The following is a 19080-nucleotide window of genomic DNA, read 5'->3' on the forward strand; positions in this document are numbered from 1 at the left end:
TACATTGTTTCAGGAGTCACCACCAGTGAATGCATTTTTTACCTAGTATATGCTGCATTTGTTAGTTTGTTCTGAATGTGAATCCTGCTGAAAAAGGCTGAATCTTGGCCAAATCCCAAATTGAATCCTGGATTCTGTACATCCCTAGTACATTATTTCTATAACATCTAGAAAGCTAACAGATGGGATAGAGTGCCTGGAATAGATATGCCTTATTGCATAAATATAAACCACAGAAGAAAATAATTGCATGTAAGAAATGGGTCTCACTTGGAGATGAAACATACTTGCACTGCAATGCTAATGTCTTGTGTTTGTGTGCTACAAATTTGTACTTTCACTATTTAGGAACAACTTTACTTCCCTCAGTCTACCTCATCTAAACAAACATTTGTGAGGATGCTCACTTCTACAAAGTGTACATCATACTTTTTTAAAACAAGCTGGCCAGGTGTCTGAAAGAGAAATCAAGTGAAAATAAAAGAATGATGGGAAATCTTACACTGAGATGGACAATATTTAGCACAGGAATGTCCAGAGATTAGCCTGCTGCAGTTCATCAGCTGGAAAGCCAAAGGCTTGGCATACAAAATATATAATCAATGACTTGGCTGCCTTTATAACAAAGCAAATCCTTCTTAGGAACATTGCCTCTGCTTGAATTCATCAGTCTGAGCAATCCAACTAAATCAGGGAAAAAATACCAACATGCAGAAAAAACACATAAGGTGCCTTGAAGCAATGTCCTAGTACAGTATAGTGTCCTAGTACAGTATAGTGTCCTAGTACAGTATAGAGTCCTAGTACAGTATAGAGTCCTAGTACAGTATAGAGTCCTAGTACAGTATAGAGTCCTAGTACAGTATAGAGTCCTAGTACAGTATAGACTTCTAGCATAGTATAGCGTTCTAGTACAGTTTAGAGTTTTAGTACAGTATAGCGTTCTAGCACAGTATGGAATCCCAGTACAGTATAGAGTCCCAGTACAGTATAGAGTCACAGTACAGTATAGAGTTCTAGCATAGTATAGAGTTTTAGTACAGTATAGAGTATTAGTACAGTATAGATTACTAGTACAGTATAAAGTACTAGTACAGTATAGAGTTCTAGCATAGTATAGCGTTCTAGTACAGTATAGAGTTTTACTACAGTATAGAGCCCCAGTACAGTATAGAGTACTAGTACAGTACAGATTTCTAGCACAGTATACAGTTCTAGTATAGTACAGAGTCCTAGTACAGTATAGAGTCCTAGTACAGTATGGAGTCCTAGTACCGTATAGAGTTCTAGTACAGTATAAAGTTTTAGTACAGTATAGAGTTCTAGTACAGTATAGAGTTCTAGTACAGTATAGAGTCCTAGTACAGTATAGAGTCCTAGTACAGTATAAAGTCCTAGTACAGTATGGAGTTCTAATACAATACAGAGTCCTAGTACAGTATAGAGTCCTAGTGCAGTATACAGCTCTAGTACAGAGTTCTAGTACAGTATAGAGTCACAGCTTCCAAACAATAATTTTCCTCTAAAATAAGGAACATGTCAGCAGGGGAGGTAGCAATACTGACATTTCAAGCTGCTTGTTTATGGGGAAACACTGGAATAATCACAAGAACAGATAGACAGGGAGTTCTGAGCATATAGGAAACGTCTTTCCTCTAGCTCACCAGTAACTCTTTTAGGATATTTACAAAATAATATATATAGTTTATCTTTTCACAATTACCACTTGGTCATAAAAGCAAACTTCAATTTACTGTTATTGTCCCTTCAAAATGTAGTGGCAGACTGTTTCCTACATAGAATTATCTGCTTGCCTACTGTTTCCTGTCATCAAGAAAATACATTTCTCACTTGGTGTTTGAAGTCCTACAAGCTCCTTAACTGAAATGTAGCTTTTATGAAACAGTCTGTGCAATTACAGCTATCAAGCCAGAAAAAGGGGGCTAGCAGCTTTAAAGAAACAGGTTTCTTTCTTTCTTTTTCTTTCTTTATTTCTTTATGGTCTGCGAGATTACAGCCCCTAAAAAAGGGATGTGGTGTTGCAACAGTGTGAAGATACATGACTTTCAAATTGACACAAAAGGAAATGTCAACATTAACCGTTATACTGCCCACATGGAGAGGATAAATGAAACTTGGAAATACGCACTTTATATAGCACTATTATGGCTTATTCATTTACACAGTGACAAAATAAGAAGTACCAGCAATTTTCCCATAGTTTTTTCTTATCGCTGATGTAACTGCCTTTACAAGCCACAGATACACACAGAATACTTTACTGCTAAATCACCCAAAGCAGATGTTAACAAAGCCCCCACGCAGACTATGATGATCTTAGGAAAGATCTTTTTTTTTTTTTTTTTTATATGTTTTTGACTTTATTAAAGGACATAAAAAGACTTAATCATAGAGAGTAGCAATTTGTGATGTATCCCAGCAGAGATTATAAGAACTAATCTCAGTTCCCCACTATTCCAGGAGACAGACACAGCCATCTTACCTCTCGTCTCAACACCCTTGCAGCTGCCCTGGGCCATTGTGCAAGACCGGTGCTTTCTGACTTTGGCAACCACATAGAGGCAGAATAGAAATTTGAAATTTTTAATAAACATTTTTTTCTACATTGTACTAAAATGTAATTGACCACAAGCCTCCCATTTTTGATTGATGAAGTATTAGTGCTTGCATTGATGAGTATTAGTGCTTAGGGCTGTAGAAATAACCTTCTGGATACCCTCAGCCAGGCTGAGGTGAAATGTAATTTTCAATTTGACAATTGCATAGGTGTGCACCATGTCACTATATTTTACATGAAATAGCCCCAGATGACAGAACATTTAATAATACCTTTGCAGTAATGCTTTTGCAAAGGTATTTGCAAAAAATTGTTTTCTTCTGCAATTTTGTATGATTATGCAGTTTCCATTTTTTGCCTGTTTTGGTTCAGATTGACTTGAATGCAAAGGTATATTCAGATATTTGCCTGCTACACCATAGGCAATTTAGTCTTTTCTTACTACAAACTATTAAGACAATGGGGCCGTTTTACTAAAGGTCGATAACGCTTATCAGATGCTTTTTGCATTAAAAAGCATGTGATAAATAAGTACCGATTCATCAAAGTCATTTCACATGCGTTAATCCGCAAAAAAATGCATCAGCGCTAAGCGTTATTTCTAACGCATTGCGTTAATTAGCAAATAGTACAATGCATGATTCACAAAAGCATATGAAGCGTTAAACGCGCAAAGTATCGCATTAATCTGTGCAAATATTAACACCTACTTGGGGCAGGCGGTACTTAAAGAAAATTGCGTTTCCTGAGCTTTTGGCAACACAACATGGACTTTGCTGTGGGATTTTTTTCAAGTATGTGTTGGCCCTAGAGTGATGCAGCCTCCAGTTTTCAGGGAAATGGTCATTTTCAGAACAGTAGTTTTCAGAAAGTAATGGTTATGTGCGTAATATATTGTGCGCGACAGGAAATAATGCACACGGCGGGAAATAACGCAAGAAAATCGCTCATCACGAGTTACATAACGCAAAGAACATTGCTTCTTAATTATGACACGTGTCCTTTTAGTGAATCGATGCTATAAATAGCGCTCATTTTATCCACCTATAGTGAATCGGCCCCAATATCTTATGTTTTGTAACTCTGTGGGCCAGAGAAAAAACAATGAAATTCACCCCATATCCACTGCTTAAGTAGCACAGAGCAGAGTGAGAATGGCATGTTGATGGCATTATACCTGCCTTTTTAAAGTGAAAAATCACACCGACTTTCTACTAGTTACATTTCTCAAAGCTGACCTTACCAAGGGCAATAAAAATGTCCAACTCTGGCCCCTTCAGCCCCATGTCATACCTTTTTATCATAAAAATACATATTTTTACAGTAGAAGGATAATTGCACCATTTTTGTTGCGGCAAACTGGAAGTTACATCATCAGAAGTGGGTGGAGGTACAAAAAAAACCTAAAAAAATATTTAAAGGAGCAAAATATAGATAATATAAGAAATATAAGACCTGCAACCTATACCCACATCTGAAAATCCTACCCACTACACACAGGTTACCTGCTTTTTTTGTGGGTAACCTGCAGGTATATGACCCGCTGCAGGACTTTACCATGCAATCTAACAATCTGTAGATTCTGACAAATGCCAGAGGACCTGCAGTAAGATGCCATAGACAGTCACTATGTATTAAGGTTGTTTGGGCCTTTGTACATTTTAAATTCCAGGGCCTAATTTAAAATCTCAGTCCAGACATGTAGCCGTGTACTGCTGGGCAACAAATATTTTCTTGATCTGTGTTTTATGTTTCAGTAGGGTAAAGTAAAGAAGCATCAAATGGGATGTACATACCTAGCTATCATTATGTCTGTGAACACTAAACGCGCAAAGCGGTACTCCAATAAAGTTACTTATTAGTCAATAATTCTGCCTGAAGATTTGCTCAGTGAGTGCCTGCTCTTCAAAAACGGTGACATCCACTCCCCTAGCTGAAGGCTCAGGGCCATGCACCTCAGCTTCTTTCTCCCTGTGGTGAGTTGGACATATTTTATCATCTTACTGTAAAACTTACACAATTTGTACAACTTCTGTAAAATGTTACTTAACTTGCCTAGAAACTTGCCCAACTTACCTAAATTACATAGCAAGCAATAACAAGGCAGAGCAAAGTGACGGGCCGGTAGGTGGTTGCACTGGGTAGGGTTCAAACTTAGGGCAATCTCTGCTGACCACCAATGAATTAAAATCCCACTGCCCCACAATGATCTGTAGTATTCCCACATAAATTCATTATTTTATCTATATACTCTACTTGTTATACAGTTATACCAACTGTTTATAATAAGATCTATTTGCTGAATTATAAGAGCCGTCTCCTACATGAACTTTTCAGCAGTGGAATGGGCCCCTAAACTTTGGGCTCAAGACTATTTAAATGAATATATATTGCAGCTGCTTATCAACCAAAGTGCCACTGGGCCTCTCATAGATTTTGGGCACCCAACAGTTGCAGGATGTGTTTCCTCTATAGTTACAACCCTGCTTTTCACTAAAATGATTTGCGAGTTTGTATAATAGTAGCTGTGGTCAGATTAGTGGCAAATGAAAAGAGCCAATGCAATATTTCTCAAGTGCATATTCTGTTTTTATGTATGCAAGCATAAAGTGATGCTTTGGTCTTCACAACCTGTCATGTCAGAGAGACAGGAAGAAACATTAATGTCAGTTGCCCTGAGAGGATATAAAAATTTACAAATGTCGGCAATACAGCACTATTGTTATTCTCCCCAGGAATGATCGACCAACAAAGATCACAACAAAAGCAAGGTGTGATCTTAAACAGCCCCAGGCTGTCTAAGGAACTAAAGCCCTCCCTTGCATTGGTGAATGTCAGTGTTTATGAGTTCACTATCAGAAGAACACTGAACAATGGCAGGATTGCAAGGAAAAAGCCACTACCATTCAAAAAAGAACATTACTGCGTATCTACAGTTTGCAAAAGACCACATGGATAAAGCAAATGTCTACTGAAAGAATATTTTTGGCTTGAATTGCATGCTTTGTGTTAATTGACCCCAGCAGCCATAGTACTATTTCTCTTTGAGGCTACAATGTTATTGTTACTTTGTATTACTTATCTTTCTATTTAGGCCCTCCTTTGTTCATATTCCTGTCTTTCTATCAAACCACTGCCTGGTTGCTAGGGTAAATTGAATCCTAGCAACCAAATAGCTTCTGAAATCCCAAACTGAAGAGCTTCTGAGCAAAAAGCTAAAAACCAAAAATAATAAAAAACAAAGACCAAATGCTAATTGTCTCAGAATAGCACCCTCTACAACATAACTAAAAGTTAATTTAAAGGTGAACAACACCTTTAAAGCTGTTCTGCAAGGGGAATTGGCCACAAATTCCTCAAAGCAGATGTGCAGCAAGGGGGGCACACTAGTTACTAAAAACAAAGGTCACATACTTTAGTTACACGCAAATATGTAACTCTGAATCATTTTCCTCAATAAATGAACAAAGAAGCACAATGTTTCTGACTCATTTGTTGAAAAACTGGCTTTTTCATTATCTAGTTTTAGGACCACTGTATATGGGGAGCTATAATAACAGCTCACAGCTTACTCTGGGAATAATAGTCTTCCTGAAATGAACTTTCATGCCTTTGACAAAGAAATATCTGGAGAAACTCTTGGCACAGCATCAACCAACCAGTTCCAAGCTGACAGTGCTTGTTACACATGGGAATTAGTGCTCTTAGGCAGCTGGCACCACATACCTCTAATTCTTTGTTGAATGGCAACCAAGTCTGGAAGTTTTAATTCCTGGCAACCATCTCTATGCCAGCAAGGCACTGCCACAATTATCAAATCAACTCTTATAGCTGGAATCAGTAAGCGCACAGTTAATTCGAGATTAAACAGTATTATGAATTCACCCGGGGTTTGGTAAGTACTGCTTTACAGTTTTTATTGAAAGGAAAATAAGATTTCAATATTTTCATCTATTTAATATTCATTTTTTATTAAACATAACAGTGGCAGTTATAGAGTCTAAACTCTGCGTATCTGTTTTGCAGGGATGATTCTGGCCCGTCCTGAGTTGGCCTTTCCGATGCTGCCCCTGTGCCTAAATTTATCGAGTCAGACAGAGAGCTGCTGTTTTGCATTCCAAGATTTGATAACTAATATATACTGTATAAAACACTACACCATATCATATTTCTTTCTACTTTTATCAACATCCCCCCAGTGGCAATATAGAGCTTTTAATAAGAAACAAGTAGAATAATAGACTAGGCTGAAGTACACCATGGTCCTTTTTACATGCAAGGTTTTGGCTGACAGTGTATAAGTAAAAATATGTAATTTTGACAGGACATTGTTGCCCTCTAGTGTTAAATAGCAGGAAACACAGCTTACAGTATACAAAGTGCCCCCAGCTGCACTCACCCTTGGCATGACAGACAGGTTCTAAGATACAAAACAGCAAGCCTAAAATGTGTGGGGCATGCATTGAATGCAATGATTTTATTGCTGTTCGGCACAAGTAAGGAGATTTGCCCTGCAGGGCACTTATAATACTAAATAAAAACAACCGGGCAAACTTTGCCCGTATGTATAACCAAAATTACCTTTTTGAACTGGACAGTTAATAGTTTTAGTAGTGGCTAATGGAGTGCCATGGTAAGACAATAAGCCAGTTCATTTCATAACTTTGAAATATCACAGAGATGGCAGGGAACAGCACGCATACCTACAAACCCTTGTAAGAGACAACAGAAAGTATTTAGTTAAAGTTATTTCAGCTCCATGAGGAGCTTCAGTTACTAAACAGAGAATTATTTTACTCACTGCAGTGCTGTACTTTGCAATTCAACCCAATTCTGTTGTGTAAGGGCTTGTACCCACATGTTTATTTTCTTTTATGTTGTACTCCCACGTGTTTAGTTGTGTTTTCTGCATTCGCATTTCATCACTTTTTTTAGAAGCAACATGCTGCATTTGCTTGACGCATGTTCAGGGTTTAGTAGAATAGAGGGTTGCATTTGGAAATGACAAAAACACAACTATCTGTGTTTAAAAAATGCATATAAATTCATAAAAATGAGTTAGGCAAACTTTTCATACCTACAGGACACTTAGTCATAGGCTAAACATGTACAAACAATCCCAATATTTAAAGGAGGAAGCACCAATGGGTGCTGTTTAAAGGAACAGCGTACCCTATTTATAACCAAGAATTGCAAGAATTTGCTTCACGTGCACTTCTATTAAATTCTTCATTGAGTATAAACGTATGAGAAAGAAGAATATTTTTTATTGACTTGAGCATATTTTATTTTCTTGTACCTTAATATGTGTATCCTGTTTTGTACATGTTTAGCCTACGTGGTATAAATAAAGGGTTATTCTTTTCACTTTTACTTTTTGATGGCCTGTTTTATGGATCTTCATTATAACTATTCCTTTTTGCATCTTTACAGTCCCCTAAGCTGAGGGTCTGGGGTTGGAGCATCTAGACCACGTTATAATACTGGTGAGTTACCCACTATGAATTGTGTTTTAGTGGTTTTTGTTTTTCATTAATTTTGTCAGGATGTAACTGGGCATGGCCAGGGCTGAATGGAAGATGGTCTAATTTGTCTCTCATTTGATAATTCAGACTTGTGGAATATTTAACACTATAAAAGGGAGCACATTTATTAAAGGACAAGAAACCCCCTACTTACTTTGGGGAGTTGCAAAATGTTAAGCACCCCTCTAGTGAATAGAATCACAAGCTATGTTATCTTAGGTTATGTTATCGCCTATATGACCTGTGCCTTTTCTCCTTTTTTCCAGCTGGAATGGCTGTCCCCATGGCTACACAGCAGCTTAATCATATTTACTATAGTAGTGTTACTAGTGCAAGGCAACAGTACATTATATTTTAATTACTTTAAAACACTCATTTTGGTGTTACTGTTCCTTTCAATAAGGGAGTCAGATAAATTAGGTATTGGTATTGCAAATGTCACAATAAAGATAAATCATGATTATATCAGAAAAAAAATATTGTGACAAGATTTTAAATAAATGTGCTTTAAAGTGTCCAGATTTATTGACCCGAAGACAATGATGAACAATTATTTTATATTTTTTTCACTATAATTTGCATGGTGGCTGTCACCAAATTGCTCTTGACAAGTGACATTGTTGAACCTTCCTACAAACATCTTTCAAACCTTGGACCTTCCAACAGACATCTGTTTTTCCATAAGTTTTAATTACAACATTTGCCTTTGCTTTCACAATACTTTCTGTCCTAGGTAATCCATCTGGAACAAATTGATTGCTGCTCTGACTGAGAGTTGTCACACTGAATAGGTATGTATTATGCACACTACCATCTAAACACAGAAAAAGAAAGGATCTTTTTGTATCTAAAAATGGAGTGACATTCAGGAGAACGCCATATTTGCGTGTCCTGGAATGCACTCCCCTCGAGACATTTATGGTTCTCTGAATAGTTCCTGTTGCAGGAAGCTGGTTTCCAGGGAGTTCACATCACTTTCATAATAAGGCAAAAACAGCTTATCTGACGATAGATGTCACTGGAAATGCTCAGAATATCTCATCTGTTTCTTCTCAGCCTACCTGGCAGCCTGCACCTGGCAGTGTTCTCCGCAAATATTTTCAACTTTTGTTTAAATACTTGGGGATATATTTATCAAAGAGTAAAAGAGCGTGTTGCAGTCTGCCAGAGTGAAATTCCGCCACCTTCCATTTATTTCTTTGGGATTTTTCAGAGTATTTATCAATAAATAAAGGTGAAAGTTCACCTTTTGATAAACATGCATTTAAAAATACCATAGAAATGATTAGAGTGGAGGAATTTCACTCTAGAGGACTGTAGCAAGCTCTAATTTCACTCTTTGATAAATATACCCCTGGATTTATGCCAGGGATCCCCAACCTTTTATATCTGTGAGTCACATTCAAATGGAAAAAGTGCTGGGGAACAACACAAGCAGGGAAAAAGTTCCTGGGGTGCAAATAAGAGCTATAATTGGCTATTTGGTAGCCCCTATGTGGACTGGCAACCTGCAGAAGGCTCTGTTTGGGTTTTATGCAATCAACAGTTGCCTCCAAGCCAGAAATTAAAAAATAAGCACCTGCTTTGAGGCCACTGGGAGAAACATCCAAGGGGCTGGGGAGAAACATGTTGCTCACGAACCACTGATGGGGATCACTGATTTATGCTGTGGAAACAAGAATTGTTAAATTTTAATCCTTGAAAAACCAGAAGGGAAAATGCTGCTGGCTGGGGGACCAGGGGAGAAATAGGGGAGTTGACAGCTCTATACTTTAAAGTACAAAAACACTTTAAAGATGACTAGTGACAGGCAATTCTAACCTTTTTTGTTTTGCCAAAAATACACAAATCGTAATTAGTAGGCTTTCTTTGTAAAACTAATTTTTGCTGCCATTGGAGTCCATGGACTTTTTTATGGCAAAATACCTGGTGAAGAAAACTTCACCTGGGCCTTGGTTGCACTAAAAGAGAAAATATGTATTGTTTTCAGTTCCCTGCCACAGATGGAAGCTGAGCAGAAATTATAAGGCTTCTGAGAAATTTTGGGGAGCTGTGATAGCGGAGGGCACAACCAACACAAAAATTCTTTTTTCGCTCTTTCTTTTTTTTTCCTCTATGAGGTGCAACCAAGATTTTTTTTTGTAAGCAGACTCAACGCCGCATACTAGACACTTCTAATTGCGTAACGCCGTTACGTCGTCTCCGCTCTTCAGTCTTAACGCCAAATCTCGCGAGATGAGACTTGCGCAGTCGGGATTTTCTGACAGAAGCATGAGACTTGCTGTTAACTTTTCCGAAGGCAGGAGTAGCGCTCTGAGTTTGCGGTGTGTGTTAGGTAAAGCGCAATTCTTGGGCACTGTGCATATTCTTGTATTAGAGGGTGAAGTTTGAACTCCCCCCGAATATTAATGCATACAGTGTTTTGTCATGGAAACCATGTTTCAATAATTAATACGTTTTTTTTAGATGTTATCGTCAGGATTCTTCATTGATGGATACGGTTCTAAAATGTCTACCCTCCAACCCAGACGACCATTGCTCACAACGATGCAGACTTGGTCCCAAAGCGATGGCTTTGATTGGAGCAAAAGTCGGATTCCCGGTTCTTGTCTCCTTGCAGAGTGGAAGCTGCTTGTGCACTGCTTGGCCCAGGAGAGATCTGTGCGATGGCTTTGTGCAAGCTGATTATATGTGCTCGACTTCACATAAACCCATGGCTGTATTTAAGGACACCGGCATATGTTTAAATCAGATAAAATCCATGGCTTCTACCAAACTCAGAAAGGTCTCAGTGAAAGTTGTAGTGAGAAGCCTAGATGTGAAGCGGGCTACCTCAGAAGCAGCACTCCTTGAGACTGTCAGAGATCTACTAAGAAACGTTTTTGTGCTGAATGATTATGTGTTATCTGTAAATGCAGATTCCCCAGTTGTTCACATTGAAATACTTGATACAGATCCTGCAACAAGCAATGCCGGCCTTATTACAGGCAAAACAAGCATAGTCATTAAAGAAGTCATCACCCTTGAATGGTACAAACATAAGTTACAGGAGGCCCCTCAATTAAAGGTTGCGGCTATGGATGACACGTGTGCCTCACTAAAGGAAATAATTCATATGCCGTTACATTATCCAGAGACCATGCACAAACTTGGCCTCCCTTGCCCGAAAGGTGTTCTCTTGATTGGGCCCCCAGGGGTTGGAAAGACCCTTTTGGTAAAGGCTGTAGCTAGAGAAGTCGGGGCGTATGTAATTGGCCTGAGTGGTCCCGCAATTCACGGCTCAAGACCTGGAGAAAGCGAAGAGAATTTACGGAAGATTTTTGAAAAAGCAAGAGAAGCTGCATGTAGTGGCCCAGCTCTGCTCTTTATAGATGAAGTTGATGCCTTATGTCCTAAACGTGGCCATTCAAACAGTGCTCCCGAAAACCGCGTTGTTGCTCAGCTGTTAACTCTAATGGATGGTATTGACAGTGACAATAAGATGGTTACTGTAGCTGCAACAAGCAGGCCTGATGCCATTGATCCAGCATTAAGAAGACCAGGCAGATTTGACAGGGAGGTAAATATAAAAATAATTTTTCTTTTGTCTCCTTTAACAGCCCCACAAAATAAGCTGTTGGCATCTGACAGATAATGTGAGAGATCTCATGAGTAGGATAAGACCTGGGACTTCACCACATTTCAAAAAGACATCATTATATGTATTTAGCATGTAACCTCAGTAGCCTAAGCTATTCTCTTTGTAATATATATATATATATACTTGGGTTACCTCTGCTATTGTCTGTTTTACTTACGAGAGAGAGGGAGAGAGAGAAAATAAAAAAGACCAGCAACTCTGGGATTTCTTGTGAAAAAATCAAAACATATATTTAAAGTAGCATAAACAGCCGACGTAACGTTTCGGTCCCCAGCATAACCTAGCGTCTCTAGCATGTATGCCCTTGGTGTTTTTGTGACCCAGTGAATTGTATGAGCCAGGGGGAAGGTCCTTAGCATTAACAAATGTCAATTTCTACTTAGGTTTATTCAGTGGCAAATACTGCTAGAAAAGGATGTTTTTATTAAAATTAAGCAGTGTTTTACATATGGGCTATTATATGCACTATAATTTTACAGAGACCTACATTGTTCAGGGGTATAGTTTTTTTTGTTTATTTATTGCATTTGAGCATCCATTTGAAAAAAATGCTAATCTGCAACCAATCATTTTTTGGCTTACATATATGTTTTTGCCTGTTAGAAAAGTCACACTACTTAAGTTGCTTTATTAATGTTAGAATTATCACTTAAAGGAGAAGGAAAGGCTAATAAAGAGTTAATCTCAAGCTGCAGGCATACCTTCAGTTGTCTCAATAGTGCCCTTAAGTCTCCCCATACTTCATCTGTTCAGAAGATCAGAAGCCAAACAGGAAAATAAAACGCTGAGCAGGGTAGAGAAGATTCCCATAATGCATCGCTCCTTTCCTAGACTTTCTACTGTAGGCGGCGCATGCGCACACAGCAGGAGCGTCTGGTCGCCATGGCGGTGGTGAACGCTGTGGAGGGGAGCGGGGGCAGGGACAGGTGTGGGGAGCGAAGGACGGTTTGTGGCAGGAGCTTGGAGCGAAGCGGAAGGTTGGTGGGTGAGTGCTGTATGTAACAGTGCTGTATGGCACATGCTGTATTCCATCTGTATCTTTTCCTCCTAGTGCCGAGCGGCGGCGGCAGGGGCGGGGGGGGGTTGCTGCTGGCAGTGTTGATCTGTTTCTCCTCCTGACAATGCCGAGCGGGGTGGGGGGGGTCGGGGGGTGCTGCCAGCAGTGTCGATCTGTTTCTCCTCGTGACAGTGCCGAGCGGTGGCAGCAGCGGGGGAAGGGGGGGGGGTGCTGCCGGCAGTGGAAGCTCTGTGTGTTGATCTGTGACATGCTGGGGGGGGGGGGATGTGGCAGGACACTCTGTGACATGCTGGACAAGATGGCGGCGCCGTTCACTGAAACAAGTGTGTAGGTTCTAGTAAATGTATCTCTGTAAATCTTTCATTAGGCAAGCCAGAAATATAGCATTTTTACACAGCAATAGTAGTACTATTTAATAGTGTGCTTAATAGATTTTGACTTTCCTTGTCCTTTAAGCATACCACAATTAATGCCTATTTCTATCACTAAAAGTTGTCTATTGGATAGTATGTGATATCAATTATGAATGTAAAGTAAATAGTGTTAAAGACACAAAAGCCTTTATTCCTATTATCTTAAAATAAACATCGCTAAAAAAAGATAGAAAAGATAAGAAGGAAAGTTAAAAAATCGAATTCACACCCTGAATCTCAATCAAATGTAACTGACTCACTCGTGGATACTATTACTTAAATTGTTTCTTTAGTATCACCAATGACTTGTGTTGGCAACATATGTAACATGTGCATAACTAACGCACCCACAGTAAGAGTTGTTACATATGTTGCCAACACAAGTCATTGGTGATACTAAAGAAACAATTTAAGTAATAGTATCCACGAGTGAGTCAGTTACATTTGATTGAGATTCAGGGTGTGAATTCGATTTTTTAACTTTCCTTCTTATCTTTTCTATCTTTTTTTAGCTATGTTTATTTTAAGATAATAGGAATGGTTATATTTTATTGAATCTAACAGGTGTGCCAGTTTCTTTTTGTGTCTTTAACACTATTTACTTTACTCCAAATATACATACTGAGCACCCTGTATTTAAACTGTAGTGCAAGGTTTTTCTATTGGGATATCAATTATGAATGTAACTGCTCAAACATGAATTAAATTGGGGAGGAGTAATACATAATGTATTATTAGTGAATTATTTCACACAGTAAAATGCTGAGAGCTGAACAGCATGAGCAAATGTTATTGCCAAATTAATCATCTGACCTCTTTCTATTATATAATGCAAAAGTCTTTGATGGTATCATGAACATCTGTTTTTCTGATATTTTTAAGGTAATCATTGGAACTCCTACTCATAAGCAACGGCAAGCTATTCTGGAAATGATGATATCAAACATGCCCACTGATAGAGATGTAGATGCGGCAGCCTTGGCAGATGTGACAGTGGGATATGTTGGTGCCGATCTCACTGCCCTGTGCAGAGATGCAGCTATGCAGGCTGTACTTCAGGCCAGTTTGGTAAGATGTTGTAGTAGATTTATTGTAATTAGAAGTAAAATCATTTACTACCTGAGCAGAATCCAGAGCCTTATATTCAGATCAAATGTCCTATATTATAGGTAATGTAAGCCAACACTCATTTAAAGCATTGTGCTTCTTGTTTTCTGTTATTGAAATATAACTCTAACCCTTGGTAGCATTAGAATCCTAACATTGTTTCCTTGCCTTTCAGGACAGTCTGTGTAATTTAGTGAGCAGAGCACATTTTTATGAAGCATTTAAAAGGATTCGACCCTCTTCCGCACGAAGCTCAATTGGTCGGGTGGAGTTTAAGCCAGTTCATTGGGAGCATATTGGAGGTCTTGAAGATATCAAGCACAAGCTAAGACAGGTTATTATGGGAGCAAGGAGATCATTCCATTGTAGCTACTGTGGACTATGATACCTAGAATTGAGCAAATACTTTGGGAATAATGTTTGAAATAATACTAGGGAAAAAAAAAAGGAAAATACCCCTTATATTTAATGTTTATTGTATCCCATTCTTAATCGCAGGCAACCCACAGGTAAGCACATCTTACATTACGAGCTATAATTCATAATTTTTATTTCTATGGGTTGAATGGCTCATTAAATTGTGAGCTGTTGTAGAAAACTTTATAAAATTGTCTGACAAAGTTCTATGTGTGCAACGGCTAGGGGGGAGCAAGTTTGACAGTCTTTACAAAAGTATTGATGACTGGATAAATAAACCAATTTAGAAGCATTATATTAAATGGATCCGAAAACAATTTGTAGCAGGCGACTAGTCTCCCTGGCTGCCACAGCCCTTAAAGGGGGTCTCCTGTTACTTTTGGAAAACTGTGGAAGTATCTTAGTTAGGGTTAGTCATTTCAGTTGGTTGCCAATAAATTAGTGTTTTCTGTGCTCAAACATCTTGAGCAATAACAAAGGTGTTCATGTTTTGCTGGGCATTGACAATGTAGTAGGAAGGAACTAAAGTATTTAAAAGTGGTCAAATTGCATCAGCGGTTTATTCTTCATGTTCATAGATAGTTATATTGGCAGATTTGTCTTAGCATTTTGTTACAACGGCTTTTATTGTAGAAACACAGAACAACCACTGTGACATTAGCTGAGAAGTTAAAGCAACAGTAACACCAAAATGAATACGTATCTAGGTAATTCAAATATATATATATATACTGTTGCACTACTTCACTGGTAAAAGTTGTGTATTCTGTTCAGAAACACTATTATCATTTTATATAAACAAAGCTGCTGTGTAGTCATAGGATCTGTCATTCCCATTGAAATGGGGCTACATGGCATAGGTTAGATATCAGATAACAAATAAAAAAAACAGTTATCTGTTATATAACCTTATATATCCTTTTTCCAGCTCAAATGGCTGCCAATGTGGCTAAACAGCATCTTATTTATATAAACTATAGTAGTGTTTCTGAAGCAAAAATACAACTGTTACCAGGGCAGTGTAGCAGTACATTGTATTTTTATTACTTTAAAACCTTTCATTTTGGTGAGAGATGTGTGAACCTATTTATATGGAAGCAGCCCATGAGCTGAGGGTGTACACAGGATTAAACATGATAGTTCCACTGTAAATGTTTCTACTTTGTTATACCATATTCTGTTCTGAAAAACACAAGGACCTGGCTAGCAAAAGCACTCTTATTTTGTACAAGCAAACCTGGATAATTATGTTTTATAAAGGTAACAGTATGCTTGTACTTTCAGAGCATTGAGTGGCCCATGAAGTATCCAGAAGCTTTCAGTAGGATGGGACTCACACCACCAAAAGGAGTTCTACTGTACGGGCCTCCTGGATGTGCCAAAACCACATTAGTAAAAGCTGTGGCAACAAGTTGTCATTGCTCCTTCTTCTCTATCAGCGCAGCAGATCTTTTCTCTCCATATGTAGGAGACTCTGAAAAGACTTTGGCACAGGTGATAATACATTAAAAGATATTTTGCCTCTTGCTCACATTTCCTATTTTGTAGAAGCATGAAAATTCTCAATTTCTTATAACTCGTGCTATTTTATTTAAAGGGGCAGTTCACGTTTAAGTTAACTGTTAGTATGTTCTAGAATGGCCTATTCTTAGAAACTTGCCAGTTGGTCTTCATTTTTTACTTTCTAATTACTTAACCTTTTTTATTTATTTTATTTTTGACTAGTTTTTTAATTATTTTCTGCCTTCTTCTGATCTTTTAAGTAGGGGGTCACTGACCACGGCATGCAAAAAACTAGTCCTTGCGATTTTATCGTTGTTATCTCCTATTCATATTCTAGTTTCTCATTCAAACCACTGTCTATGTGCTTAACTAATTTGGCAACAATATATACTTTGTTTTTTGAAGATTCAAACCAAAAATATGAATTATAGATTTTAGTAGGGATGCACCGAATCCCGGATTCGGTTCGGGATTTGGGCTGAATCCAGCCTTTTTTCTTTAAGGATTCGGTTTTGGCCGAATCCAAGGGGGGGGGGGGGAAATTTCATTTAATAACCACATTGTTTTGATCCCAGCTGTATCCAGGACTGCAAAAGTTTAACAAGAAACCCTTTGCTTTAGAATATAACTGCTTTTTTTATATATTATAAAATACTGCTGCAGAATGTGTTTGCAGTTTGTTTAAATGCTAATTGTTTTGTAACCTGTATAACTAAAGTAAAAACATTTAAAATATGTAGGTATCCAACAGGTGTTCAGACAAGCGAGGGCTAGCACTCCAGCCATTGTTTTCCTTGATGAAATTGATGCCATGGTGGGGGCCCGATCAGAAAGTAGAACAGGATCTGGGGTCCAGGAAAGGATCCTTTCTGTTCTCCTTAATGAGTTGGATGGCATAGGCTTAAAGACTACAGAACGAAGAGAAACCACAAGGCTGTTGGAGAGTGAAGAGCATTCAGATGAGAAGGTAATAAGGAAGCTTCCTGAACATTGATTAGCACTGTAAATATGATATATCAAGTCAGGCAGGCCACTGGTTGTACTGTTATAATCAATAACAGATGTGGCCCTAATGACTGTTTGTAAGTCCTTGTTACTTTTAGCCTCCCTCTTGACTAACCTGCCATGCTAGTAGTGACTGTGAAATACAGTATAATGCATTATACACACACGCAGCAGCAGCATCAGTGCAGCTCATTTTCTTTTGCTGCAATCAACTTACACAACACTGTTTTGTCTCTCTCAGTAAGTATATTCATAAATTAACTAGTACAAACTATTGGCATAATCTAGCTATGATGCTTCGTAGAACTATTTTCAAGTGCAAAAGCTTTGCATTCCTCTTCTCTTAGTAATGGTAATGCACTTGAAGAATTACATATACAAAATTTCAAAAACTATCCTACTAATGTCTCTCCTCAGCTCCAGGCAGCTACACATTGCATGAACCATGCTCAGTATGTGCATTATTCTCTTTCAGCTGGAGTTTCAGGAGGTTCTGAACAAAGCCGTTATGATTGTAGCAGCAACAAACAGGCCTGATACCTTAGATGATGCATTGCTGCGACCTGGGAGACTGGACAAACTCCTGTATATTCCACTCCCAGATGAAAAGGTAGGACATTTAAAGGGGGAAGGGACAATTCCATACAGTATCAAACCAATCAGGTTGTACAGATGAATACCTTATTGGCAATACATGGTATGGCCAACTTGTATTGTGCTGAGCTGTGGATCATTCCTTATCCACCAGTGCATTAGGTGATGCAGTGCATTGGCAGATTAAATATACAAACTGGACAAATCAGCTAATTTCCTTAGTACACAGATATTGGTAGGGATCATCATGCTGCAGTGCACATTTATTAGTACATATATGGTCAGCTTTATTCGTTAGGCCTTCTTTATATTACTGCCATTTTCTGATTGCCAGAGCAGCAATATAATTCTAAAATATTCCATTGACATAATTCTATAATTATCCATTATGCTATATACATTACTCATATGGCAGCTGCTATTCATGTATACTTGCAAATATGAAATGATTAATGGAAAATACATCTGTTATAGTTATCCAGGTTTCATATCCTCTTTAGAGGCACCCTAGGGTCCATGGATCTTGGGATGTAGCGGTTTTTGGGACAGAAGTGATTTCTATACAAGGCATATGTCAGAAACAACTGCTCAAATTGCAGATATGGGATCCGTTATTCGGACACCTGTTATCCAGAAAGCTCTGAATTATGGGACGGCCACCCCCCATAGACTTTATTTCAAAACTGGTTTCCTTTTTGTTTGTAATAAAAAAGTACCTTGTACTCTATCCCAAATAACATATAATCAATCCTTATTGGAGGCAAAACAATCCTACTGGGTTTAATTTTTTTTTTTGTCATCTGGAAAACCCCAGGTCCCAAGCAATCTGGATAACAGGTCCCATACCTGTAGTTAAAAAATTACAACTTACAAACTTAGTTTGGTCAGTGTTTAAATTCTCATTCCACTGCAGTCTCTCTGCTTGCTACAATCTTTGCTAGTGCTGGGAGAGTATATGGTTGTTATGAGCGCCTGACATGTATGCTTGTTTTAAACAGCAGGTGCCTGCTGGGATTGGATAAGCCAGGATAGGAGATTCAGCATGTGAGTGAGAGGGAAAACACTAGAGAGGCAAGGTACTTTTGAGAAGAGGTCACATGTCTTTACTTGAATAATATATGATTAACTCTTTTTACTGTTAACAGGCACGATTATCTATACTAAGGATCTGTACTGCAAGTACCCCTTTAGCTGATGATGTGGATCTAGAAACCCTGGCAGCTGAAACACCACTTTACTCTGGAGCTGATCTACAGAACCTCTGCAAAGAGGTTGGTATG

The 19080-nt window shown here is 38.4% G+C and overlaps 1 protein-coding gene across 6 annotated transcripts in view; it reads left to right on the forward strand.

Moving 5' to 3' along the window:
• The window catches only part of spata5l1 (spermatogenesis associated 5-like 1), a 31020-nt gene that overhangs the window by 10636 nt on the left and 1304 nt on the right, over positions 1–19080 (forward strand). Inside the window, exons 2-10 of one of the 6 annotated variants that reach the window (XM_012959290.3) lie at positions 8012–8064; positions 8837–8894; positions 10570–11662; positions 14057–14242; positions 14457–14615; positions 15983–16192; positions 16953–17168; positions 17682–17816; positions 18946–19071. In XM_012959290.3, the coding sequence (XP_012814744.2) occupies positions 10595–11662; positions 14057–14242; positions 14457–14615; positions 15983–16192; positions 16953–17168; positions 17682–17816; positions 18946–19071 (2100 nt within the window). In that variant the 5' untranslated portion in view covers positions 8012–8064; positions 8837–8894; positions 10570–10594. 6 annotated transcript variants of the gene reach the window in all.

Source organism: Xenopus tropicalis, chromosome 3, assembly GCF_000004195.4.
Source record: "Xenopus tropicalis strain Nigerian chromosome 3, UCB_Xtro_10.0, whole genome shotgun sequence".
Lineage (NCBI taxonomy): Eukaryota > Metazoa > Chordata > Amphibia > Anura > Pipidae > Xenopus > Xenopus tropicalis.